This window comes from Macaca fascicularis, chromosome X (assembly GCF_037993035.2).
Source record: "Macaca fascicularis isolate 582-1 chromosome X, T2T-MFA8v1.1".
Taxonomy (NCBI): domain Eukaryota; kingdom Metazoa; phylum Chordata; class Mammalia; order Primates; family Cercopithecidae; genus Macaca; species Macaca fascicularis.
The window spans coordinates 78,882,450-78,908,670 of record NC_088395.1 but is presented as its reverse complement, the minus strand read 5'-3'; the positions used below and the strand labels follow the sequence as shown (position 1 = coordinate 78,908,670).

Genomic DNA, 26,221 nt, shown 5'->3' with positions numbered 1-26,221 from the left:
CATCCTGGTTTCTGTTTAAAGCACAGTGGAAATTGGCCTGAGAGAAGAGAATTATGGCAGTTGTGATGAGCATGAATAGCATCCAAGGCAGGTGGCACTTCTTCCCCATCTTTCCCAACTTGGCCCTGGGCATGCATGCTGGGTTTCCCAGGCTGCACCCAGGTTACCTGTAAGTCTTAGGTGTTCTGGGGCAGTGGTTTTCAACCCTGGGCTACATATTAAAATCAACTGGGCAGCTTTTGAAACTGCAACACCTGGACCTTACTTCAGAACACTGAAATCTCTGGGAGTAGGGCTCAGGTAGAAGCATTTTCTAGAAGTCTTCAAGTGATTATTCAGAGGTACAGCCAGGGGTGAGAACCACTGGTGTAGAGCAGCGGGCTGGGACTAGATGCTGCCTGACTGTGATCTTTTCTCAGAGAAGGTCTTTATATGGGCCAGGTGAGGCCAGTGTCTCCAAGAGGCTGCCCCACTGCCCTCCACCATCCAGGAAAATGCCTGATAGTCTGTCCTACAGTCTCCTGGTCACATTTTCCCAAAGCTGGCCCACAGCATGGTGATTGAGTTCTATTTCTTTCTCTTTCTCTCTCTCTCTCTTTTTTTCCTGGCACTGGCTTTTCAATTTAGGGAAATTATTGACACAGATTATAGTTATCACTTCATCTGAGTTACATGGTACTTTCAAAATACCTGTTAATTCAGTTTGTTTACTGACTTGATAATGTTTTCAAATTCAACGCAATTAAAATGGAAGATTTCCTCAATAATATGTCTTACTTAATATTATTTTAAAAAATTTTTTAGAGCTCTATTTCTCTTAAAGTGCTAGGTCAGTCTTTGGGTGCTGGGAAATGGCTGGGTCAGAGTCAGGGCAAGGCAGGGTGGTGGGGCGAGGTCTGTGATTCCACTTCCCTTTCTCTCATTCAGCAGCTGGCTAGCCAGACCCTCCCCCGCCAGCCACACAGCTGCACACGTCCACAGACTCCTCAGCAAAGGAGTCTGTGTGGGCAAAGCTCAGGGACAGCCTCACTGAGAGGAAGACAGACATTTATTTATTTATTTATTTAAAGACAAAGTCTCACCGTCACCCAGGCTGGAGTGCAGTGGCGCCATCTCAGCTCACTGCAACCTCTGACTTCTGGGGTCAAGCGATCCTCACACCTCGGCCTCCCGAGTAGCTGGGGCCACAGGTGTGCGCCACCACACCTGGCTATTTTTTTGTATTTTTGGTAGAGATGGGGTTTCACCATGTTGCCCAGGCTGGTCTTGAATTCCTGAGCTCAAAGGATCCACCCACCTCAGCCTCCCAAAGTGCTGGAATTACAGGCGTGAGCCACTGTGCCTGGCCAAGATAGACATTTAGACACAAAATGTTCAACATCATTTCTGGAGTCTTTCCTCATCAGCCCTCACTCCTTTTGGTATATTTCCCTAGGCTGTGGGCTCTATTTCCTGCCTCTGATTTTCCGAAATGATGCCAGTGACAGTGGAGGACCCCATATCCAGGGAGCACTGCCACGTGTGGCCAGAGCTGTCCTCATCATCTTTATCAACATTTTCCAGCAGAGCACAGGCTGGCGCTGGCTCACAGGACCCCTCTGATCCCTTTAGGTTACTGAGATCATGGTTTCATCATGCTGCATGGCCCTATCTCCTTCTCAAATGACTGGCCCTCCTTCTCTTCCCCTTACAGCTGATGGAGTGTAGATCATGGATTAATAGTGAGCATGGTATAGTGTGCCACATGCCCCCAGAGCCACAGCCAGCTGGGCTACATATAATACATCATGTTCCCCACTCTCAAAGTTGTACTGGGTCCCCTTTTGATCTTTTTGGCCTTAGGACCTTTCTACCACTTCTTTTCTTGAAAACTTGCCAAACAAGTTGAGGAGGCCCACCTTGCTAGAAGACTAGTGTCCAGTGAAAGTGCCACCAGGCCTTTGGTCTGTGCCCAGGTGTGATCCTCCCTTGTTACCACCAGCACTCCAGACCCTACTCTCCTGCTCCGACTCTTATCAGTGTACTCCAAACCCAGCTGTGGGCACAAGAAGTTGTCTTGCCCTGACCCAAACAGAACTCACAAACTTTAAGTTTCCATATGTGCTCTGAAGAGCACACAAGTTCATAAGGCTTTGAAGCTTTCTGTTAAGAAAATTTTGTTTGCTATCAAATAGTCTCAGTTAGGGTGGCAGTGCCAGGAGGGGGTGAAGAAAGAGCAGCCAGCGCCCCCTCTTCTGCATGCCTCCGTTCCCTGGCAAGAGCCATGACCGTGACAGCACAAGGTGAGCCGGTAGCAAAGAAAGTCTCACTTCCCTCCCCCAACACCCAGTGCATTGAAGAAGATGGTCTGTAGAGGCATGAAGGGAAGAAGGCGGTGCTAAGCAACTCTACCAGAGATGTTGATGGGCACAATGTCAGACTGCGTGGAGCAAGGCTGAGGCCACCGCTTCTCCTCTAGGATGGGCAGAGGGAAGAGGTTATTCCAGGCAGTTTGCTTGTCGGCTGTGGTAGACAGGCTCAGGGAGGCCTCGGGGGCCCTCACACCCTGGGTGGTAGTCTCATCCTCGCTCAGCTGCCGTTTTGTAGGCTGTTGGGAGAGAAGGTGATGGAAAGGGTGTATTCCTGCCCGGCGATGAGCCAGTGCCCATAGGGTGGCTGTTTAGGCTGGGTAGTTGGAGACTTCATCTGGGAGGCAGGAAAGCGTGGACAGGGCGCCAGGCCAGGCACCTGCTGTGCAGGGCCCATCCCAGTGGGGCCTCAGGGTAGCTCTGCTGGTGAGCAGAGGTGAGCAGCTTCCAGTGGGTAACGTAAGCAGCTGGAGGTCTCCTGTCAGTGGGTGCATGCTGGCTCTCCCAGGTGGGGGATGAGGCAACTCACCATCAATACAAACTCCAGACGCCTGGCAGACTGGGGCCTTGGGTTGGGGGTGGGCTTAGTGGCCTCATCAGAAGAGCGGAAGGTCTGCCCCACAAGTCTGGCCTCCGAATACTGTTCCTCATATTCTTCTGAAAAATAGCACAGTGGAGACACACACTCTAGAGTGCCACGGCCAAGTGCTGGGCCGGAGAAGGGCCATGAGCCAGGGCTCCTGCTCTAGCTGCCAGGCCTGACTTGCATTTTCTTTAGGCTATTTCCAGGTGTTCGAGCCACTGGATTTGGAAATGGAAAAGTGCTTGCTTCCCAGGACCATGAGGGTCGAGGAGAAGAGAAGGTCAATAAATTCATGCTGTGGTGGTTTGGGGACCAAGCCCTTATCTCAATGACCCCCACCTTGAGTGCTCAGTTACGAAAAGAGGCTCAGAATGCAGACACCTTTTGCTACTTTGGACTGCAAGTTCCTCTCTTTGAAGCCCTGCAGCTCTTAAGGTTTTCTGCAACCCTACCAAGGAAATGACCTGTGTGAAGCAAGAAGAGATTTACACCAGGAAGTCCAATCTGGAGTTCTTTCTTGGATGTCAAGAACTCTTACTTGAGCCTTTGTGGGCTGGGTTCCCTGCACCTTAGTCCCTCTGTGAGTGGTGTCAGGTCTAGGAGGGCTAAGGTGAAGGAGAGGGGAGGAGGAGGTAACAGCACAAAAGAGGTAGAAGTTCAGCGGCATCATCAGTGAATAAGGATGCACAAGATTTGAATGGGGTTGATTGAAGCGATGAATTTGATGAATACATGAAGAAAGAGTAGAGAAGGGATATTCATGCTGCATGTACACTGAACAAACACTCTTAGAATCATAGAGATTTGGGGTTGCTCTTGGGGTTCTTTGGTCCAACACCTCATTCTGTGCCCAGACTCCCTCCTCAGCAGCCCTTCTAGGTGCTTCTTCAGCCTCAGCGCACACACCTGCAGGGAAGGGGAGCTCCCTCCCTCCCAAGGCAGCTCATTTCTTCCACGGACAGTTGGGGCTGTCAGGCGTGTCAGAAAGTTCTTCCTTATCTGGAGGTGGAATGTGCCTCCTTCTGGGTTTCCACCCACTGGTCCTAATTCTGCCATGGTAGCAACACAGAGCACATCAACTCTTTTTCTGCGTGGCAACTCCTTTGTTAATCTGAACACAAGGCTCATGGTGTCCCTTGGCATCTTGCTTTTCGAAGGTTACCACTGCCCTGGTAGGGGGTGGGGGTTATGGCTGTCATCCCGTTGGTGGCCCATCAGCAGTTTTCTATTTGCCATTAGAGTTAACCTTTATTAGTATGGATAAAGGAGTGCTGACAAGACCTCTTTTCATGCTTAACATCCACTGAGCACCTCTTGGCAGATGGGGAGGGAATCCAGCCTTGTGCCAGGTGCTTCTGGAAACCCCAGGGTAGTAAGATGTGATTCTTTACATGGAGAAGCTCAGGCTGGTTAGGAGGACAAAATAGGTGACCCCTGGGTGCTGTGTATTGGGCTTACTTGGGTGAGGCAGTAGCTATCCAGGGGCGGTTATTGCAAGAGCAGAGTGAGTGAAGCCCAGAGTGGGAGATCCTGCAGATGCCCCCTTTGTCTTCTGGTGCCAGCATCCCAAAGGCATGGGCGATGTGGCAAGAGGGGGGCTGGAGGGAATGGGGGCCCACATTGTGGGAGTCTCCCACCCAGCTCTCGGTGAATGGTATGACTTATGGCCCTGCCTCAGTCTCTGTCCTTGTTTCCCCATGGGCTACTGAGCTGAAAAAAGGGGGTGGGGATGGGGGGAAACAGCCCTGGAAATAGCCTCTTTCAGAATCATTAGGCTGAAAGGTGAAAGCTGGAAACTGCTTTGTCGATTGTTTTTAAACTGTTCTCTCTCTTTATTTTGCTGGTCCCTGTCCTCTTTCTTCTTTGCCTCCCTCCTGCCGCTGCGCATCTCGCCTCTGGGCTCCGGCCGCAGCCCCCCTCCCTCTCGGTACCTTGCAACAGGCTCTGGAGATTGAGCTGCGCCTCGCGAAGCAGCTCCTCTACACTCGGGGGCCTGCCCGAGGAGAGGAACACGTTCACTGGCTGTCGCCATGACGACCTCGAGTGGGCAGTCGCTGTCGCATTTTCCCGACCCGAGTTAGCTGCAGCTAGGGAAGGAGAGAGTCAGTGAGAGGCGCAGGCGAGCTGGAGGGGAGCGGCGCGCGGCGGCCAGTGGGCGACCGCAGTTCCCCAAGGCCCGCCCCTGCGTGGGGCGGGGGGAGTGCGAGGCTGCGCTTAAAAGGCGGGGAATCGGCGACCGCAAGATTTTTCCTCGACAGATCCTGCTGCAGTGTGCTCCCTCCCGCTCCGCTCGCCCCTGCCCGCCCGCCCGGTCGCCGCCGCCGCCGTGTCGCCCGCATCTTCCGCCTGGCGCCTCCGGGCCCCGTGCCGCCGCCCGCCCTCTCCGGCCCCGGCGACGAGGTAACGCGCCCTGGGCCGAGCCGCCGGGCCCTCCGCCCAGAGCGCCGCCCTCCGAGCTCGCCCCGGTGGGTGTGGCCCGGCCTGTCCCGCGCCCAGCCGCCGCACTTTGGTCCCTCCCGCGCCCCGCCGCCGCATTTCGGCCTCCTCCGGCGGCCTGTAGCTCCCGTTCCTCTTTCCCCACCACGGAGCCCCAGGGCCCCTGGGCTTGTCGAGATGTCTGAGGCGGCAGGAAATCTCAACAGCCTCCGCATGGCGAATGTGGCCCTGCGCGAAGAATTAAATGCCCTTCGCGGGGAGAATGCCAATTTGGGCCTCCAGCTCGGGAGAGCCCTGGCCGAGGTTAATTCCTTGCGGGGCAATGTCTCCAGCTACATCCGTTGGCCAGTACCCATAGTGCCTGTACTTGCGGAGGAGAACTTGGAGTTCGCGCTCAGTGAGATCGAAGCCATTCCCGGGGGAGAACTGCCCTTCTTGTGCCGGCCTCCCCCACACGCGGAGCCCGACTGTATCTCGGATGATCTTTTGATTAACGTGATCCAGGATCGCAGCACCCCCGACGGGCCCGCTGATCCCCCTCTGCTGCCCATCCCGCCCCCGCCGGCGCTGCCTCCGCCTGCGTCAAAGGAGCCGCCCCTGCAGCCCCCTCTGCCACCGCTGGAGTGGCCTGAGATAGAGCCCTTTTCAGGCGACCCAGTCTACCTGGCTGAATTCCTGATGCAGCTAGAGACCTTCATAGCCGACCATGAGGATCATTTTCCCGGGGGCGCCGAGCGGGTGGCCTTTCTGATCTCCTTTTTCACTGGCGAAGCCAAGGACTGGGCCATCTCGGTCACCCAGGAAGGAAGCCCCTTGCATGCCAACTTCCCGCGCTTCCTGGATGAAATCCGTAAGGAATTCTGTGGCCCCATCCCCCCACGTGTGGCTAAAAAGGCCATTCGCAAGCTCAAGCAGGGCCACTGTACCCTCGGCAGCTATGCAGATGCTTTTCAGTTCCTGGCCCAATTCTTGTCTTGGGATGACTGCCACCTCCAAAACCAGTTCCTCAAAGGCCTGTCGGAATTCTTCCGCAAAGAGCTCTTATGGTCAACAGAAATGGCCGACCTAGATGAGCTGATTCTCGAATGTGTGGAGATAGAAAGAAAAGTGCGCGTTCCCAAGCCTATCCCGCTCCCTGGGGTTCGAAATATCCTCTTCCCTTTTGCTCCCAATGAGGAAGAAAGTGAAGATGAAGAGTACTACAGTGAAGATGAAGACCAGGAGGCATGCAGGCACAGGCTTCACCCCAAAGACCAGAGGAATCGCATGAGGGCTTTTCAGCAAGAGATGAAGGAGAAGGAGGAGGAGGAGATGAAGAAGGAGGAAGAAATGAAGAAGGAAGAGGAGGAGAAGGAGGAGGAGGAAGAGGAAATGAAACAGAAAGAGGAGGAGGAGGAGATAAGGAACAAGAATGAGGAGGAAGGAGAGAGTAAGGATGAAGAAGATGAAGATGAGGATGGGGGCCAGAAACCAGAGCGGGAGCCACAGCAGGAGCCAGGGACTGAGGAGACCTATGGTGAGGTGGAGGAGGAGCCACTGGATGAGGCCCAAGATGATGATCTAGATGAGCTAATGGAGATGGAGCCGACCTTTGTTCACGCCTCATCCCAGACTTCTGGCCCCACAAATGGTTACCACGCCGAAAACTTCCTGGGTGCATCGCCTCCCATAATACAGCCTAGCAGACGGAGGAACCAGAATCGAGTCCCACTTCTGGAAGGCCTTCCAGGCACCAATTCACCATTCTACAGCTCCCCCCCACTGATTCGCCGCACAGGTCGCTTAGGGCAACGCCAAGTTCGAAGACGCCCCCCCGTGCTTTTCCGCCTCACTCCGAGACAGGGGGGCCACCGAGCTGCTCGTGGCCGAATTCGAGTGTGAGTGCTGGGGCCAGATGGCCACCCAGAACACACCCTTCTTTTGCATCCCCCACCCCTGCTATTGCTGCCATACCTGCCCCATTTGCTGACCAGGACTTCAGGGAGTTTCAGACCTGCAGAACCTGAAGAAGACCTGCAGAATTCCAGACCGTCTTGCAGCCATGACCAGAGAGTAACATGTGCTCAACCAGGGCCACCTGGGAAAGGAGGGATCAGCAATAGCTGCCCTCTTGGCATGTACTCTGCTCAGTCCTGCCACGAGCTGGAGAGCAAGTTTCTGGGCCTGTTCCCATAAATGAACTGGTCACCCTCTTGTATTTCCCCTCTGGTTGTTCCTAACCCACACCTCGCCTGCGTTTCTTCACCCTGTGTTCTACAGTTTTATTCTCTGACTGACCCACCAGGACTTCACCCAATGCCTCACTGATCTGCCCCAATGAGCAAGAGGACAGGCTACCCTGAACTCCTAAAGCCAATGAGGCCAGTTGCTAGATACAAGCAGGATGGTGAGCAGGATGGTATCCAGAAATGTCCCTAGAAGCCTACACTCGTTTCATGCCACACCTCCAGCAGAGGGCCTGGAAGAGGACCCGACATCTAGCCCAGTGAGAGTGTGCAAAGCCACATGTCAAATGGACAACTTGACCGACATTTGCCCTTGACTGACTGTGCAGGCTGGTTCCACTTACAGCACTTGAGTCTACCTTTGCATAGATTCCTGTATCAGGGCTCTTGGACTGACTTGCCACATCTGGAGCCCTTTCCTCTCACCACATTGCCCTCCTGGGCACCCCTGGTGGACAGCACCCAACATTGCAGGCTCCACCACTTTCCTTGATGTTGCCTAAAGGGTAGCCAGTTAGGGTTTGGGGGAGGAGAAGGAGGAGGAAGAGGAGGAGTAGAAAGAAGCAGCAACGATCATTCTGCCATTGTAAAGAGTGACTCTTTCCTTAGGGATGGTGGTCTTCTCCCCTTGCCAGGCCTTGGACTGCAGCCTCCAGTCAAAAGTCTTTGCAGGACACTTTCTATCCTTGGAGTTGCAGAGGAGGACTGATTGGCCATTCCTTCTGGGACAGACAGAGAGAGGGCCCATGGCCTGCTCTGAGCTCCCTTCAATTTCAAGGAACCCTTAGTTCTGAGAGGAGAGAGAAAGGCTGCATCCACCATGGCCTCACAGCTGGGACCCCTTCATGTCTCTGACATGGGGGCCAACCCCTGGCCTGCTGCTGTGCTTCAGTGACACAGTAAAGCTTAAGAGGGTGGCTGCCTCCTAGGAACTCCTGGGACTTCTGGGTACAAACTCAGGTGCCCTTATAAAGAGACCCGCTGCTTGCCTTGAGTCCAGAAAGCACTGCTTCTGCAGTGAAAAACACACACTATGTCAGTTCTGGCCACAAAATGCCAGCCAAATCCACTGCTGGCCTGAACTTCCCCTGGACACTGGACTTATTGCACAGTGACTGGCAGCAGAGCAAGTGCAGCCAGGGTTTGTGGCCAAAGGAAAGAAAGCATAGTAAATTCAACCTCTGTTCCTCATGGGAGTCTGACCGATAACCTCAGGCTGACCTTAGGATCTTGGGCCTGGAGGCAAGAGGAAAGAGCTGGAGGAAGAGGAGTCGCAAAGAAACCCAGTCCTCTGACTGGTTTCTGGTGAGGTCTCTATTCATCAGTGAGAGGTAAGATGCCCTTTTCATTAGCGCTTTTGTTTCTCAGCCTGGGGATCAGTGGATTTGGGTTCCTATAACCTGTTGCTACCTTTTTAAAAGGTCCCCTCTCTCCAAAGAGAAAAGTAATACATAATCATTAAAGAAAGTCTGGAAAATAGAGAAAACTATAAGGACAACTCCCCCCTCCCCCAGACATTAAGAGTCCCACCACACAGAGGCAAGCACTATTAACACTTTGCTGCCTTCCTTTCTAGTGTGTTCTTGCTATGTCTTGTCAAACTTGAGCTCATCCTGCCAGGTCTTGATCAGCAGGATTTAAAATGGCTGCCACCTGTGCAGTCATGCATACTGAATATTCATGTAAACATTCTCCTAATTTGTTGGACCTTTCAATCGTCTGGTTTTCCCCATCCCCACCAGGGCAGGAGTAAAAAACTTTGTAAAGAAAATTTTGTCTGTTTTTCAGCTGATTTTGTCTGATTTCCTCAAGAATGTATTCCAGGAGGAGACCTGCTATTCTTCGAGGTGGTGGATCCTGTTTGCTGATGGTCGACACTCTGGCCCTACTACCTCATGTCCCTGTGAGGAGTGTGAAGGACGGGTGCCTTAAACCCACACTTCCAGGGGCCCTTCAGCACAGGTCCTGCCTGTTCCCATGGTGCTTCTCACCCCGAACCCTCAGAGCCACAGCCAGGGACAGAGCAGATGAGCAGTGAGCTGGTTTCCACCCTCTGGGGGCAGGAGGGGCTTGGGCTTCCCTTGGACCCTCTTCCTTCCTTTCCCAGATCTTCAATATTTGTTGTGATGTAACAGCCATAAGAGCTGTAAGAGGAACTGTGGGCTTTGGGAGCTTTCTTGGGTTGAAAGAGGGGTGGGGGGAGGGGAAGCATGCAGGGGTATGAAGGCAGCCCAAGGTCTCCCAGAGGCTCGGGAGGAAACTTGTTTGGAATACATGTGTTATTGTTGCATTACTGTGTTGTGAAGATAAGAAGCTGCTCTGTATGCTAAAGCTTTCTCTCCTCAATAAAAATATAAAGGGTGTGTAAAGATTGTGTCTCTTTGTTATTGAGCAAGCATAGATGGGTACAGAGTAGGCATCGGGTGCTTCCAAGGTCCCCTGCCGGAGTCAACCTACCCTGAAGTCTTGAAATCCTTAGACAAGGAAACCAAGGGCCGGTGTGGCTCAAGGGACCTGCCTACAGTTCTGTGCATTTGTGGATGGCAGAAATTGCTGGGAGGGAAGTGGAAGCACTGGGCATCTTGAAAAGTAGCATTCGTTCTCCCAGGGACTATGGGTGGCCCAGCCCTACAGGCATGCACAGGCATGCATGGGACTTTGAGTGAAGGAAGAGAAAGAGACCAGGTGGGATGGGGAGGGCCCTTCCGCTTTTTGGCACTAGGTGGCGCTATGGGATACCAGTGAGTTAGCTGGTGAAGATGAATCACAAGTCCCCAGAGCAGTCCAGGTAAGAGGCCCTCCAAGCAAGATCTCATGGCTCCTCACAGACTGTGGGGTCACAAGAAACTGAATCCCATTCTGGGATTTGCCCAAGTTTCCCAGCATGAGTTGGACTTTTTTTTTTTTTTTCCCCAGAGGAAGTGGGTGGTAACATTCATTAAGCCTCTGCTACTTTTGAGTGCTATGCCAGGCACTTCACATCTGTTACCTTATTTCATTCTGATAATGATCCTGGGGGAAAGAACTAACTACCCTTACCCTCATCTTAAAGATGAGGATGCTGAGGCTGAGAGAGAAGTCACTGGCCCAAGGTTGACAGCTAGCGAGTGGCTCTGTCACAGCCCTGCAGCTGCCCATTAGCTCTGAGGACACTTAGCACCTCTCTGCCCCCACTCCGCTGGCCCTGTAGTCTAACATGGCCAGGCTGGTCTCCTAGTTCTGCCCTGTCCTACCCCCGCCCCCGCCGCCAGCTTGCAGGATTCCAGTGGGGGAAACAAACCCCACTTCAGAGGCACATTTGCTTTGTCCCTTTAACAGGAAGGGAGGGAGGGAGGAAACCATAGTGTTTCTGACCATGTGCCAGGCACTTTCACCAACATCATTTCATTTTCTCTCCACAATTCAGTGAGGCAGGTGACGCTGTCTCTAATTTTAGAGCGGAGGGACCTGAGTCTCAGAGATATTAGATCATATGGGGGACTCCAGGTCTTCGTGACTCCCAAACCCATATACACTCTTAACTCAAATACACCGTGCTTGCTGTCTCCCAGCAGAGACTCCTGACAAACTTAAAGTCTCAGCCTGTCTGGATTCTGGGTCTTTGCCAAAGCAACGAAGCATGCATCAGGTGCACTATCTCTGGAAGCTCTGGGGGAACCAGCCAGGTGGCAGTTCTGAGTATGTGGTTGACTGCCCCTTCTAGGGAGGGACAGGGTTATGGGGTCGTGGGCTTCATCAGTGAGCACTGGGACTACCCATTACTCTTCAGGGGGCCTGACAAGGTCTCCAGCACCCAGGGGACTTCTCATGACATCACAAGTAGTGATAGGTGAGCCCAGATTGTGATATGGCCAGAGAAGGTGGAAAAAAGTCAGACAGAGTCAGCCTTGCCCTAACCCTAAAGCTGGAAGCACTGTGGGAATGGGGAAAAGAACCCTGGATTCCAGTCCAGCCTTGCTGCTGACTCTATATGGGCTCTGGCATGAGTCTCATCCCCTCTCAGGCCATGGCTTCTTGATCTATCTAGTCACTGTTGAGTCCTTGGGGCCCAGCACACTACTTGGTACACAGTAGGATCTCAATCCTAGTTTGGTACGTAAATGAAGAAGTGAGTGAATAAATGGGCCACTGGATGGAGTCCTAGAGGCAGCCTACTAAGGGCATCTGCAGGTGGTACGAAGCTTGGAGGACTAGAATATCTCCTCTAAAAGGGAATGAGGGGCCGAAAAACTCTCTCTAACCTGGAAAGATGCACTGAAATAACCTTTACCAGGGGCTCATCTGAGATCCTGCAGTCAGGTTCAGAAAGCAACTGCAGAAGCCTGAGTGGGGGAAGATGTGGCTTAGAAGAAGCTTGTGAAAATGAAAATCTGAGGATGTGAATTGACAGGAGATTGGTCAGAATCACAAACTGATCTAGCTGTCAGATGCGCCAATGCTTTCCTGGGCTGCTGCAAAAGCAGTGTGGAATCCTCGAGATGGGCAGGGCCCACCTGGGGCCCTGGCTGCCCTGTGGAAGGGGACAAAGCCACACCTCACAGAAGCCCTTTGGCTTGCCAGGAGTAAGAAAACATCAGAATAAAAGGAAGGAAGGAAGGAAGGGAGGAAGGAAGGAAGGAAGGAAGGAAGGAAGGAAGGAAGGAAGGAGGGGAAGGGGGGCATTAGAGGGGTGACAAGGATGGCGAGGGTCCTAAAAACTCTCCCCTGGGCTGACCAATGGAGGAAGGCAAGGAAAATCTTGCTGCCTGTGAAACAGCTGTAACTTCCCCACATTCATTCTGCAAGTGAGGAAACCAGTCAGGCAAGTGGCTTGAGGTCCCTTGCCCCGTTTGCCGAGTTTGACTGTGAACCTCAGCAGTTTGACATCCAGAGCCCGTACTCTTAACCTCTACTCCCCACCTGTACCCACGCCGTTGGAAACAGAATCTCCAGGAATTTCTACATCTAGAAAGCTCCCTAGGCAATTCTAACATCCAACACAGCCCAGCCTAGAGCAGCACAGAGCCTTGGGAACTAACTAGCCCAGGTGACATTTAATGGCCAATTTGGTTCTGAGCCTTCCCCTAGAGCTCCCTGGAGCAAGAACCGACCCACAGATCCAGTTCTAGCACAAAGTAAGTGATCAAGAAACATAGCGTGCGCGACGATCCCTCAGCAGGTGCCATGGTCTGATGTGAGCTCGCCCCTCCTGGATACCTGCCTTAGACAGCAGGTGACACCCATTTGAGAGAGATGTGCCACAAGGTCGGTGCAGAATTCTGTCCTCGAGAAACCAGGTCCATAGGAGCCAAAGCCTGTGCCCTTGACCACCAGAACTGGCTCCTGAGGGTGGGGGTGGACTCTTCCAGGGGATAAGGAGAGGCATTAATCAGGCAAGAGACCACCCCCTTAATGGGAGGTGGGGAGTGGGCTCCACCTCCGGCCAGCACTTCCTGTATCCTGCCCAGACTAGGGAAAGCTCTGCAGGCCACTTCTCCCCAGGGACTCCAAAGACAGAAACACAAATACCAGGGCTCTCGGTTGCCCTGGTAACAGCGGGACCTACTTGGAAGAAAACAGTTTCTTAAAGGCTTAGGAGGGTGGATATTTCCTTTGACAGAGAGCAGGCCCTGACCTGCTCCCTGTGTCCCCTCTCCCCTTCCTGCCTGCCACACATGGGGTAGAGCAGGGCCCCTCACCTCAGCAACTCTCCTGATGGGGGGTGGGGGTGGTGTGTTTGTGTGGGAAAGTAGGGCCAGGGCTTTTTATTCTGCTCTTACAGTGGGCTGTTCAGGTGAGAAAGAGGCTAAAATGGAAGGTGTCAGCAGGTGAACTCATGACAAAGGTCCCACGGCCTGGGGAAACCTTGCCTTGTAGGATCTCCTCACACGACCAAGTTAGAGAAGGGCAGGTGCCCCCAGTGACTGTGGTCTCCTTCACCTCTTACATCATACAGATGAGGCCTGTTGGCTATGAGGCTTGCCGGAAAGAGTGTCCTCAAATTCATGACCTCTCCACCCACAGTTCAGCCCCTCCTCCTCTCTCACCTGGGCTACTGAAGCAGGCTCTAGTCTCTGCCTGTTCTAATAGGTCCACCTTCAACATGCCTGGGGGTGGGGGCCATGGGCCTTTGAATTCACACACCTGGCCTTGCTGCTCCTGTACAAAACCCCTCAATGGCTCTCTTTCCTCGTGGGAAGAGTTGTAGACCTAATTTTGGCATTTTCTTTCCTATCTGCTCATTAATTATCTATGCCATCTAATCTGCCTATGCTATCCTTCTTTCCTCTTCTACTCAGCCCAAATTCCAGACATCTCGAATTCCTTCCTGCTTCTCTGTACCTACCAGGCCCTTGCATGCCTCTGGGCCTCTGCACACTCCATTCCCTCTCCCTTAAAAATTCATGAACACTCCTGGCCTCACTCCAACTGGCAATCAATCTTCTCCTCAGTTCCAAGACCACTTCCTCCACGAAACTGCCTCCACTCCCCAGACAAGCCCCTGCCCTTCTGGGTTTCCCCTCAGGCCCTCTAATCCCTACCCCACTGGCCTGTGAGGCTTGAGATCCACTTGGGAGCAGAGGCTGGTCCATGACTCTAAAGTGAGTTTGTTACTGCAAGACTGTGGTTCAGTGGGAGAACATGGACTTGTCCTCTTTGCAGATGAAGGCTGCATTGGCAATGGCCTTTGGAAGGAGGACTGGCCCCCTGAGACCTGGCTGAGGGCTGCTGGTATGCACGTGGAGCTGGGAGCCCCCCAGATAAGGTTGGAGGTGTGGACAGTAGGGACAAGTGGGGGAAACAAAGCAGGAGCTTGCAGAGCTGCTTGTTCCTTCCCAGCGAGCACCCCATTGATGGCTTCCATTTCTCTGAGGGCCATCACCTCGTCTCAGTAGTGTGCTAAAGAGTGACCTCTACTGGGCTTGAGAGTCACATAGACCTGGCTTTGAACCCTGGCTCTGCCACTCCCTTTCTGTGTTCCCTTGACTTGGTCATTTCATTTCTCCTAAGCCCCAGTTTCCTTTTTCTGAAAATTGAGATAATAATAGCATATATTAATGAGATGATTGATATAAACCAGCAATAACAACAAAAATAACTAATAGTGCTTACCATGTATTGGGCATTAAGTGGTTTACATTTCTTAACCCATTGAATCATCACAACCCTATACGGTAGGTAGTGTCATTATTCCCCCTTTTGCAGATTAAGAAACTAGGCACAGAAAGTTTTTCCTGTCCAGTGTCACAGCACTAACATGCAAGTGCTTTTGACCCCTCCAGTAAGATAGGCAAAGTTCTGTGGATCAGAAGTGAGGCCCATGGAGCAGGAGAGTTCCAAGATCCAGGACAGGGTCTTGGTCTTTTTTAGATCATGGACCTTTTTGACAGTTTGGTGAAACCTCCGGATCCCTTCTCAGAATAATGTTTTCACGTGCATAAAATAAAATACATAGAATCACAAAGGCAAACAATCATACCGAAATGGTTAGAAAAATATTTTTAAATTTTGTGATCTAGTTATGTTACTACTTTCATAATGCATTTAATCGTAATATTTAGTGGCAATTCTATAGATTAGAAATGTTGAAGTGGTGATGAACACAAATGATTTTTTGAGATACTTACAACTGTAATGTGATATGAAAATATTTGTGATTTCTGTTGGTGATAAAGTCACAGATACCGCTAATACTACTGTGGTTTGTCACCTACATTCCTAATTTGAGAAAATGCTAAATTGTTGTTTGAGGTTCGTGGAGAAAAGATCAAATAATCTTCCCATCCAAGTTTGTAGACCCTCTAAATTCTCTCCACATACCCCTTGGAGGTCCATGGAGCTCGAATTAAGAAGCCCTGACCTAGGGTGTCAGAGAAAAGACAATGGCAGCGCTGTCAGCTATGGGGACAAGCTGGGGGCTGGCAGAAAGACAAGTGTGTGGTTCCTTTTTCAAGAACTGTTTACAGAAATTGTGAAGTCTGGCAGCTCCCTCTTCCTCTTGGTCCTGAGTCAGCAGCCCAGGGTGGGGCTGAGGCGGTCACACTTGGTTTGAGTTTCAAGCTCACCACATACTCATCCCAAAGAGTTGATTTGTTGCCATTTCCTTACCATGGAAATGTTGGTGGGCTTTGCTCCATTTTAAAATGGGGACCTGCTTGCACATACAGATTTTTCATTAGTCTGGAAATAATCTTTAAGTGGACATGTGGCTCTGAGACATCTTCCGAACTAATGAATGCTTCCACACTAGCACCCTAGCCAGGCTTAGGGCTTGCAGAGGGAAGGGGAAAGGTGACCAACTGGGCCAGGGACCCCCAAACACTAGCCAGAATCAGCACTTGCACAAATCCCCAATGCTTTTTCCTGACTTCCTGACTTTACCATCTGTTGGCTGAGTCCCTGCCAAATAGGGAAGCACAGTCCTGGGTGCCGTGACCAAGGAGACATATGGTCCGAACAGGAGCAGGCCTCTGCTTTTCTAACTTGCCTCTGTTCCCATTCAAGACCCAAAGCGAGTGGCACTCATGAAAAGCAGGCCCCAGGCGTATCCACAATGCCTTGCGTGGGGGTCCCAGCTAGCCAGGGCCTGCTGCCTTCTGCTCTTCCCCAGGCCCTCATATTTAGTCAGAAATGAGCAACACTTGGCTGATGGCCATATACTAAAAGGGCTGCAGCTTAATTTCCACAGTGAGAGGGTAGAATTTTGACAGCCTTATGCACCATAGCCACTGGCTAATAAAGAAGCTGGTTCAGAATGAATCTGCCTCAGTTAGCTGAGGAGACATAACAATTTGCTTTGGAGGTTCAGGCTGAGAGCTCCACATGCAGGAGTGTAGAAAAGACTCATTTTCTTGACTGTAAAAGACATATATGTATGTTCTTAGGTTGGCCAAGGCTCTCAAATATAGGCAGAAGGAGGTGGAAGGCCAAACGGGAATTCAAAAGAAATTCGGTTAGCTAGATTGACCAAGAATCAAAGAGAGAAGACCCCAATTACAAAAATCATAAGTAAATGAAGGGACATTATAATTACCTTTACAGAAACAAAATGGATTGTAAAGGAATACTATGAACAACTGTATGACACTAAATTAGACAACTTAAATGAAATGCTTAAATTCCTAGAAAGACACAAACTATTGAAGATGACTGGACAAGAAATCAAAACCCCAAATAAACAAATAACAAGCAAAGAGATTGAATTAGTAGTAATCAAAAGTGCTGACAAAGAAAAGCCCAGACATAAATGACTTCATTGGTGAATTCTTCTAAACATTTAAAGAAGAATTAATGTCAATTCTTCACAAACTATATAGGGGAGGTAGTACTTCTCAACTCATTCTCTGAGGCCTGGATTACCCTGATACCCAAGCTGACAAAAACATCACAAAAAAACTACAGACCAATATCTCTTATGAGTATAGATGCAAAAACCCCCAACAAAATATTAACAAACCAAATCCAGCAACATATAAAAAGGATCATACACGATGACCAAGTGGGATTTATCCTGGGAATGCAAGATTGTGTTAACATTTGAAAATCAATTAATGTAATACACCATATTGATAGACTAAAAATGATTTGATAAAATCCAACACTCTTTCATGATAAAAACTCTCAACAAACTAGGAATAAAAGGAAACTTCCGTCACCTGACAAAGGGCATCTATAAAAAACCAACAATAACATCACAGTTAAAGGTGAAATACTGGATGCTTTTCCCCTAAGATCAGGAACAAGACAAGAATATCCACTTTCCCTACTTCTGTCCAACATTGTACTGGAGGTTCTAGCTAGAGCAATCAGACAAGAAAGAGAAATAAAAGGCATATGGATTAGAAGGGAGAAGTAACCTATATTTGCAGAGATGACATAATCTTGTACATAGAAAATCCTAAGGAATTCACTAAAAAACTATTAGAACTAATAATTGTGTTCAACATGGTTGCAGGGCCATGAAATCAATTTAAAAATTGTATTTCTATATGCTTGCAATGAACAACCTGCAATGAAATTAAGAAAACAATTCCATTTACAGTATCATCAAAAGAATAAAACACATAACAATAAATTTAACAAACGTGGCGTGAAACTTGTATGCTAAAAACCAAGAAACATGATAAAAAATTAAAGGTAGAAACAAACGGAAAGACATGTTCATGGATCAAAATACTTAATATTGTTAAGATGGCAATATTCCTCAAATTGATCTACAGATTCAATGCAATCCCTATCAAAATTCCACTTTATTTGTAGAAATTGACCACCTGATCCTAAAATCCATATGGAAATTAAGGGGACCCAGAACAGTCAAAGCAATGTTTAAAAAGAACAGAGTTGGAGGACTCACACTTCCCAATGTCAAACTTTATACAAAGCTATAGTAATCAAAATAGTGTGTTGCTAACATAAGGATACACATATAGATCAGTGGAAAGAAACTGAGAGTCCTGAAATAAATCCATACATCTATGGTTGATTGATTTTTGGCGAGGGTGCCAATTCCATTCAATGACGAAAAGAATAGTCTTTTCAGTAAGTGGCGCTAGGACAACTGAATATCCAAATGCCAAAGAATGAAGTTGGAATTCATTCTCATATATATACAAAATTAAACTCAAAATGGGTCAAAGACCCACATGTAATGACTAAAACTATAAAACGTAGAAGGAAACACAGGTATAAATCTTTAAGGCCTTAGATTAGGCAGTGGTTTCTTAGATATGACATTAGTAGTGCAAGTAACAAAAGAGAAAAACAGAAATTTGACTTCGTCAAAATTAAAAACCTTTGTGTCACAAATAATACCTTCAAGAAAGTGTAAAGAAACCAGGCACGGTGGCTCATGCCTGTAATCCTAACACTTTGGGAGGCTGATGTGGGAGGATCATTCGAGGCCAGGAATCTGAAACCAGCCTGATCAACATAGCAAGACCCTGTCTCTACAAGAGGAAGACAAAATTAGCTGGGCATGGTGATGTGAACCTGTAGTACCAGCTACTTGGGAGGCTGAGGTACAGAATTGCTTGAGCCCAGGAGTTCGAGGCTGTGGTGAGCCATGATGGTCCCACTACACTCCAGCCTGGGTGACAGAGACTATCTCAAGAAAAAAGCGAAAAGGCAGCCTACAAAATAAGAGAAAATATTTGCACATCATATGTTTGATAAGAGACTTGTGTCCGAACATATAAAAATATCTTACGAATCAATAATAGAAAGACAAATAATCCAAATCAAAATGGGCAAAGGATCTGAACAGACATTTCTCAAAAGATAGTACTATATAATCTTTTGATTATGTGGTAATGGCCAACAAACACATGAAATGATGCTCGACATCATTAGTTATTAGTTATTAGGGAAATGCTGATAAAAACCACAATGAGATCCCACTTCACACCCACTAGGATGGCTATAATAAAAAAGTCAAACAAATGTTGGTGTGGATGTGGAGGAAGTAGTACCCTTGTGTTAATACATTGCTGGTGGGAATGTAATGTGATGGAAAACAGTCTGGCAGTTCCTCAAAATGTTAAACACAGAGTTACCATTTGGCCCAGCACTTCCACTCCTAGGTATGTACCCGAGAAAATTGGAAACCTATGTCCACACAAAAACTTGAACATGAATGTTCATAGCTGCATTATTCACCATACCCAACAAGTGGAAGCAATCAAAATGTCCATCAACCAGTGAATGGAAAATTAAATAAATAAATAAATAAAAATGTGGTCTATCCATACAATGGAATTATCCAGTCACAGAAAGGAATGAAGTACTGACGCATGCTATAACATGGATGGACCTTGAAACATCATGTTATGTGAAAGAAGCCAGTCACAAAAGGCCACATAGTCAGTGATTTGATCCTATGGCATGTCCAGAATAGGCAGATCCATTAAGACACAAAGTCGATTAGTGGTTGCCTAGGGCTGGGGAGGGGATTGAGGGGAAATGGGGAGTGACTGATAATGGGTAGAGTTTCTCTCTGGGATGAAAAAACGTTCTAAAATGGATTGTGGTGATGGTTGTGCAACTCTGAATACATTAAAACCCAGTGAATTGTATGCTTCAAATGGGTGAATTGTGTGGTTTGCACATGTTTTTCTTTTAATAAAGTTGTTATCAGAAAAGAACCTTGGTAAGTCAGAAACATACCACAATATCACACTCAAGCATCAAAAGAATGGCCACAAAATGTGATCAAGGCAGCTGGGATAAACTGCAGAAATTCTAGTGCATCATACTAGATCCTATAGTGACTATGTATCAACAGATATACTACCATTTAAAAGTAAACTGGTTACTGGGATGCAAAGATATATACTATAGAGACAAGCCCCGTACTCAGACCTCAGTAAACTCTTACTAGTGTCTTTGTTCTAGTTTAAAGGGGAAAATGGGGCTGAGAGTAGCATGCATAGTTGGAGTTTCAAGCTCACCACATGCCCACCCCAATCATTTGACCTGAATCTTGATCTTGAAATCAGCTTTCCTGGCCCTATGCTGGGATTTCACAGCCCAATCTGTAGGACCCTGGTACCTATAGATATGTAGGTGGCAAAATGGAGATAAAAACTCACTGACTAGTTGTACTTATCCTTTATAGATGGAGATTTAGTTGGCGCTCTCAAAAGTGGTCAGACTTTCCCACAACAGCTAGCCAAGTCTCTCAGCTTCCAAGACCACCCTCGTTCTCAGCTGGACTCTTTCTCCCTCCCTGAGGATGAATCCATTACCCAGACCCCGTGAGCACCCCCTAGCTGTCCTCACTGGGGCCAACCATCCTTGCTACTGTTATTAAGCATCCTCAGGTGGACCACACTCTTGCTCACGTCTCCTCCCTTCTAACCTTGAGGAATCTTGAGCTTCATTTTGCTCCAGTATAACCTGATGAGCCCAGAACCACGCCCCTGCCCCTGAGTGGAGTGGGGACCCACGGATGCAGTCTTTTATCATGAGTCCTCTATAGTAGTCTCTACTTCAACTCTGTCCATTGCTTATCTTGTGATTCAATATGTTATTCTTGTCCATCTGAATTTATTTAATATTTGGACCTCAAAGATCTATTATGTTTAACCACATTTCAAAAGCTTGTGATTAAAGAAACCATCCATAATTTCACCTTGTCCATGTGCATCAGTATTTTTACATAAGTACAATTGCAGTAAAGGTACAATTTTGTGCCATTTTTTTTTTTTACTTATTAAATCACAGGAAACTTTATGATCCAGTTAGAATTACTGTCATACTGAGGGAGCAGACAGAAGTCCCATGCTCCATTATTTCCAACGATAACAGTTGTTAACATTTATATATATATATAGCCCTTACTACAGGCATTGCTCTAGGCACTTGACAGATTTAATCTTCATGACAGCCCTATGAAGCAGGTACTATTATTTTCCTCATTTCACAGATGAAGAAATTGAGACACTGAGAGGTTAGATGGCTTGCCTGATATCACAGCTACTATAACCCAGGCTGCCTGGTACTAGAGTTTGCACTCATAACTCCTTTAGGGGGTCTTGAGCTTGAGTGCGTGCATCAGAATTCTTTGGAGAGCCTGATAAAACAGGAATTGCTGCGCCCCACTCCTAGACATTCAAATTGAGCAGGTCTGGGGAGGGCCCAGGAATTTGCGTTTCTAACAAGTTCCCAAGGGATGCTGCTGGTGCAAAGATCACATTTTGAGAATCACTGCCCTACACTACACTAGTGGTTCACATGTTAGAGATACCTGGAACCCAACACCAGCCCTTACAGTGGCCAGGAAGGGAGCATTCCTTGTCATCTGCCTTCTTATTTCCTTCTGTCACCCTTCCCCCAACAATGGCAGGACGTCCACTGAGCAGCTGCATATCACAAGGGGGTTGTCTTATCCATGCCAGCCCCAGACTCAATTAGCTAAATGCAATCCCATCCATTAAAAGGCCTGATAAATCAGCCCCTGGCTGTCAGGCTGCCCCGGCCGCTGCTGAATTAATGCCTGTGCTGTCACTTGCCTGGCGCCTGTAGCCAATTGATCTCATAGGTTAATAAGATTAACTCAGGATTAACTCAGTCAGTCTGCCTGCAGCCTCTCACGCCCCCCGCCCCCCCAAACTTGGGGAGGTTCAGGATTGTCCTTGGTGGGAGGAAGCTCTGCCTTCCTCCAAACACAGCAGCTTTTCAGGATAGTAAGGGGCCCTTTAGGTTGCACCAACTGAGTCAAATTTGACTTTGTAATCTGCAGGATTGGGACTAGCTCATCTGAAAATTGATTGCTGGACATGGAGAACAAACTGGTTCAGTGTTAACGAGGAGGAACGGATTTATCCATCTGACCACAACCCAAATTGCTTGAAAGTTTGGGCAGCTGTGTTAACAGGGAAAGAAGTTGGGGCATGGAGTTGGACAGACCTGGCTTTGAGACTGCCTCATCACAACCTCGCTGTGTGTTCCCTCTGAACTTAGCTTTCTATATCGACAAAAGGAGGCCAATAATACTTCCACCCTGTCTGCATTCCAGAGCAATTAAAGAATCATAAATTGGCCTATCGCTTCTTCAAAGGTCACTGCCTGAGAAGACAAATCAGGAATGGAGATCAGAGCTCAGAATGGAAGATGAAGCCAGGTTTCTGAGTTCAAAGATGAGTTCTTCCTCTTCCCAAATTCCCCTCGTATCTGCCTATTGACTTGCCTTTATGGAGGTCACCTCTGCCAAACAGTCCTCTTATAGTGGACACTGTGATGTGCTGCCAAGGTTCCGCCTCAGGGATAAATGACTTATTCTCTTAAATGTTGGCCGAGCTGCCAGAAGGCATTTTGTTGTTAGCCCTCTTTGGGGATTACCTTGTCCAATGTCACATCTTGCCAAGGTGGCTCCCTCACCTCAACTCAGGGCAGCTCTGTGGGGCTTTCTCAGCTCCAGAGCTTCCCCTTTGGATTGACTGTGGCCTTTGTTGCAGTTTACGTTACCCCCTCTGCATAATCCTGCCTCCTCACCCACTTTCCACAGTTGTGGATCCCAAGAGCCTCCCTAACAAACTTCCTGCACACTAATCTCTGCCTCAGGGTCGGCTTCCTGGGGCTTCCAACCTCCTCTGGCAGGAAGGGCCCTTTGCAGTTTGAGAGGCGCATTGACACATGCTGTCCTGTGGGCTGGGGCATGGCTCAGAAGCCTGCTCCAGACAGGAGGCTGCTGCTACCCTTCCCACTCCCTTTGCTTGCTAATGGCTTCTAGGCAATTCCCTCTTTTAAAAATTGTCATGCTTTTCTGTTATGCTTTTCTTTTTTGTTCTTATCACAAAAGTGAAACATGCTTATCATAGTTAAAAATCAGAACATACAAACAAACAGAAAGAGGAAAAGAACATTCATAATCCTATACACCAGAGGCAACCATTGCTGATACCTTGGGTATATCTTTCCAGAAATTTTCCTATGCCAAACAAAGATGGAATCATACTGTAAACACTGTTTTGTGGTTTACTTCAACTCTCTCTCATTACCACAATAACTATTTTCTGCTAGCCATGTTCAGCCTCCCTATGAGAACGGGAAAGTGAAGACTCAGAAGCCTGTAATCCCAGATACTTTGGAGGCTGAGGCAGGAGAATCGCTTGAACCCAGGAGGTGGAGGTTGCAGTAAGCCAAGATCCCGCCATTGCACTCCAGCCTGGGTGACAGAATGAGACTGCGCCTCAAAGGAAAAAAAAGGAATGAAGTTCTGATCCAGGCTACAACATGGATGAACCTTGTAAACATTACACTAAGTGAAAGAAGCCAGTAACAAAAGGCCACACATAATATGACTCCATTTCTGTGATATATCCAGATTAGGCAAATCCATCGAAACAGAAAGTTGATTAGTGGTTACTAGTGGCTGGGGAGAGGTAGGGGTTGGCAAAAGTGGAAAGTGACTGCTAATGGGAAAGAGGTCTCCTTTTTGGCATAATAAAAATGTTCTGGAATTAAATGGTGATGCTTGTGCATATCTGGGAACATTCTAAGAGTCACTGAATTGTATGCTTTAAATGGGTGAATTGCATGGTATGTGAGTTACATCTCAAGAAAGCTATTAGTAAAGAAAGAAGTAAGTCACATCCCGTTGCTCCCCAGCACATCTTCCCATAGATTCTCATCACACAGGACTAAAATGCAAAGTCCTTACCATGATCTATAAGGCTTGAATGATCTGGCCTCTGCCCCTCCCTGCTTGCTGGCTCTTTTCTTATCACAGGGGCCTTCTTGCTGCTCCTCAAACATGCCAGGTCCATTCCTACTTCAAGACCTTTGAACTGGCTGTTCCCTCTGCCTGGAACACTCTTTTCCCTGATTTTCACATGGCTTGCTTCCTTCCTTCATTTGGGTCTCTGCTCAAATATCACCTCTTCAGATAGACCTCTGATCTTGCTATGGTGTCGTGATCCTAGTCACCCTAGCCACATCACTCTGCTTGCTTTTCTTCATAGCACTTGCCACTACTTGAAGCTTTTCTTGGTAAGTGGTTTCATTGATGACTGTCTGTTTGCCCTATCCTGGACTGTAAGCTCCCTGAGGTCAAGGACCTTGTCTGTCTTGGTCACCAGCATATCCACAGTGCTTGGCACATGGCAAGTGGTCATTAAATGCATGTTGAATGAATAAATGAGTGAATCTCACTTCAGCCAACTGTCTTTGCAAGTATCCACTCCTGCTTCTGAGGAGGACTGAGTGTGAGTATGTCAAGGGGTTGTGTAGCCCCTACCTGCTGCTAAAATGCTACTACGGAACTGCTGCTGCTGCTGCTGCTGCTGCTGCTACGGCTGCAATTCTTTAATTTACCTTATACTTACTTACTGTGGGACTTTGGACAAGTCTCTTCACTGAGCTAAGACTCAGTCTGTATTTGCAAAACTGAGATAATAATAATGTCTCACAGGGTTGCTATGAGTGTGTCCAGTACTTCTTAGCTCAGTGCCTGGCTCACAGTAAAGACACAATAAAGAGTAGCTATTGTTGTTATTTAAGCCTCCCACCTTTCCTTAATTCCAGGAATTTGGGACACTCTTTTTGCAGCAGAGTGGAGGACTACTTGTACACCCAGACAGTGCTGGACCTGTGGTCTGGACATCCTCCGCCCAGTTAGCTATCTTTCCCACATGATCCTTTATGGCCTCAGCCTGCACAACCGCAGGCTCGGCCCCTGAGAGCAGCCCCCAGACACCCTGCACAAGTCCACCCAGGTAAGGTGGCTGGATGCTCAACTGGCCTTCATCCTCCTTTTCCGGGCAGAGTCGGGGGCAGGGAGATGTACTCACAAACTGTTTTCCACTATTCTGAAAATTCTCGGTCCCAAAACATTGCACATAACCTCCATGGCCAAGTTACTTTCCTAATTCCGGTTGCCATAACAACACGATTTAATGAAGGAGCAATTTTTTTTTTTCTTAAAATAATTCAACCCGTTTCCATATCAACAGGGGTTTATTTTGGTTCCACATGCAGCAAGGGCTTGGTAGCCAGCACCTGACAGCACCTTCTGCACTTTGGGAGGAACTCGGATTTCCAGGGGGCAATTTGAGATGTGGGACAGGGACTGTGGTGGCCATGTGTGCTGAGGAAGCCATGGCCTCAGTAAAGAGAGCAATCAACAGTGTGGGCACCTCAGAAGTTCCTCCTTGGGTTTTTTTTTTTTTTTTTTTTTTTTTTTTGTGGGAGGATGGAAGAAACAGGGAGGGGACAAGCCGTTCAGCATCCTGTCCAAAGTCTAGGGCCTACAGAAACCAACTCCCTGTTGCTGGGCCTCCCTCACAAGACCATAGGCCAGGAGGAGAGTCCCAGGGCTGGGGTTGGGCCTCTTTGTTGGAAAGCTTGCTGGAGGGGGTCACGGCAGGGGACAGGGCTGCACAACATGCATAGTAAATGATTCTATCTGTGCCTAAGCTGGCTGTATGTGACTAGATTCCTTCATAAATTTACTCATTCAAGAAACATGACTGAGTACTTACTAGGTGGCTGGTACTGTGCAGGGGGCCTTGAGGACACAACGAAATACAGTCCCTGTCCTTAGGGAGCTCCCAGTCTGGTGATGAGGAGGTCATTCTCAGAGGCTGTCCTCTAGGCCAGTGCTTCTCAAACTTTTTGTGCATATGAATCACCAGATCCCCTGGGGATGCTGTTAAAACGTGGGTTCTGGCGCAGTAGGTGGAGTGGGGGTGTGTGTGCTGAGATTCTGTATTCTTAACACTCTCGTAGGTGCTGTTGCTGCTGCTGCTGCTGGTCTTCATACCTCACTTTAAGTAGCAAGGATCTAGGCAACTAAGAAGTTGGTGGAGAAAACACGGGACCAGAGGAAAGCACTTCACCCCTCTGTTCCCGGCATCCTTGCGGGGATGCTCCGTCCTGTGGGTTCTGGCTGCATCTCCTACTGGAATGGGGTGACTTTCTCATTGAGCAGAGAACTCTGCTTTGCTTTCTGAAGAACTTCTCTAATTCTGTGGAGTTTTTAATAAATAAGAATGAAAAGGTGGAACCACCAGGGTGTTTAACAACCCCAGCTGAGAGGCCACCAGAATTGCTTCAATTCCTTTCTAGGGAAGTCTAAGTCAGCCATGTAAAGCAGCACACGGAAGGACAGAGCCCCGGCCTTTCTCAACGAAGACCCTGCCTCGGCCGGGCGA

At 48.6% G+C, this 26,221-nt stretch overlaps 2 protein-coding genes across 11 annotated transcripts in view; one reads left to right on the top strand and one right to left on the bottom strand.

The window, feature by feature from the left end:
• The window catches only part of NHSL2 (NHS like 2), a 234,203-nt gene that overhangs the window by 10,465 nt on the left and 197,517 nt on the right, over window positions 1–26,221 (bottom strand). For 3 of the 9 annotated variants that reach the window (XM_045383956.3, XM_045383958.2, XM_065538101.2), the window contains 3 exons: window positions 4,863–5,018; window positions 2,878–3,005; window positions 2,392–2,587 (listed from right to left, as the gene is read on the bottom strand). The exons of 4 other annotated variants lie outside the window; for them this stretch is intronic. In XM_045383956.3, coding sequence (XP_045239891.2) covers window positions 2,392–2,587; window positions 2,878–3,005; window positions 4,863–5,018 — 480 coding nt within the window. The remainder of the gene's footprint in view (window positions 1–2,391; window positions 2,588–2,877; window positions 3,006–4,862; window positions 5,019–26,221) is intronic. 2 more of the 9 variants (XM_015443935.4, XM_065538102.2) reach the window with 2 other exon arrangements.
• Window positions 5,174–9,961, top strand: RTL5 (retrotransposon Gag like 5). 2 transcript variants are annotated; one of them, XM_065538104.1, is made up of 2 exons: window positions 5,174–8,923; window positions 9,405–9,961. In XM_065538104.1, exon 1 carries the CDS (start codon window positions 5,545–5,547, stop codon window positions 7,246–7,248), a length of 1,704 nt encoding a protein of 567 aa, XP_065394176.1. In that variant the 5' UTR covers window positions 5,174–5,544; the 3' UTR covers window positions 7,249–8,923; window positions 9,405–9,961. The 2 variants fall into 2 exon arrangements, with proteins under 2 accessions (XP_065394176.1, XP_005593992.2); XM_005593935.4 differs by having other exon boundaries at window positions 9,381–9,961.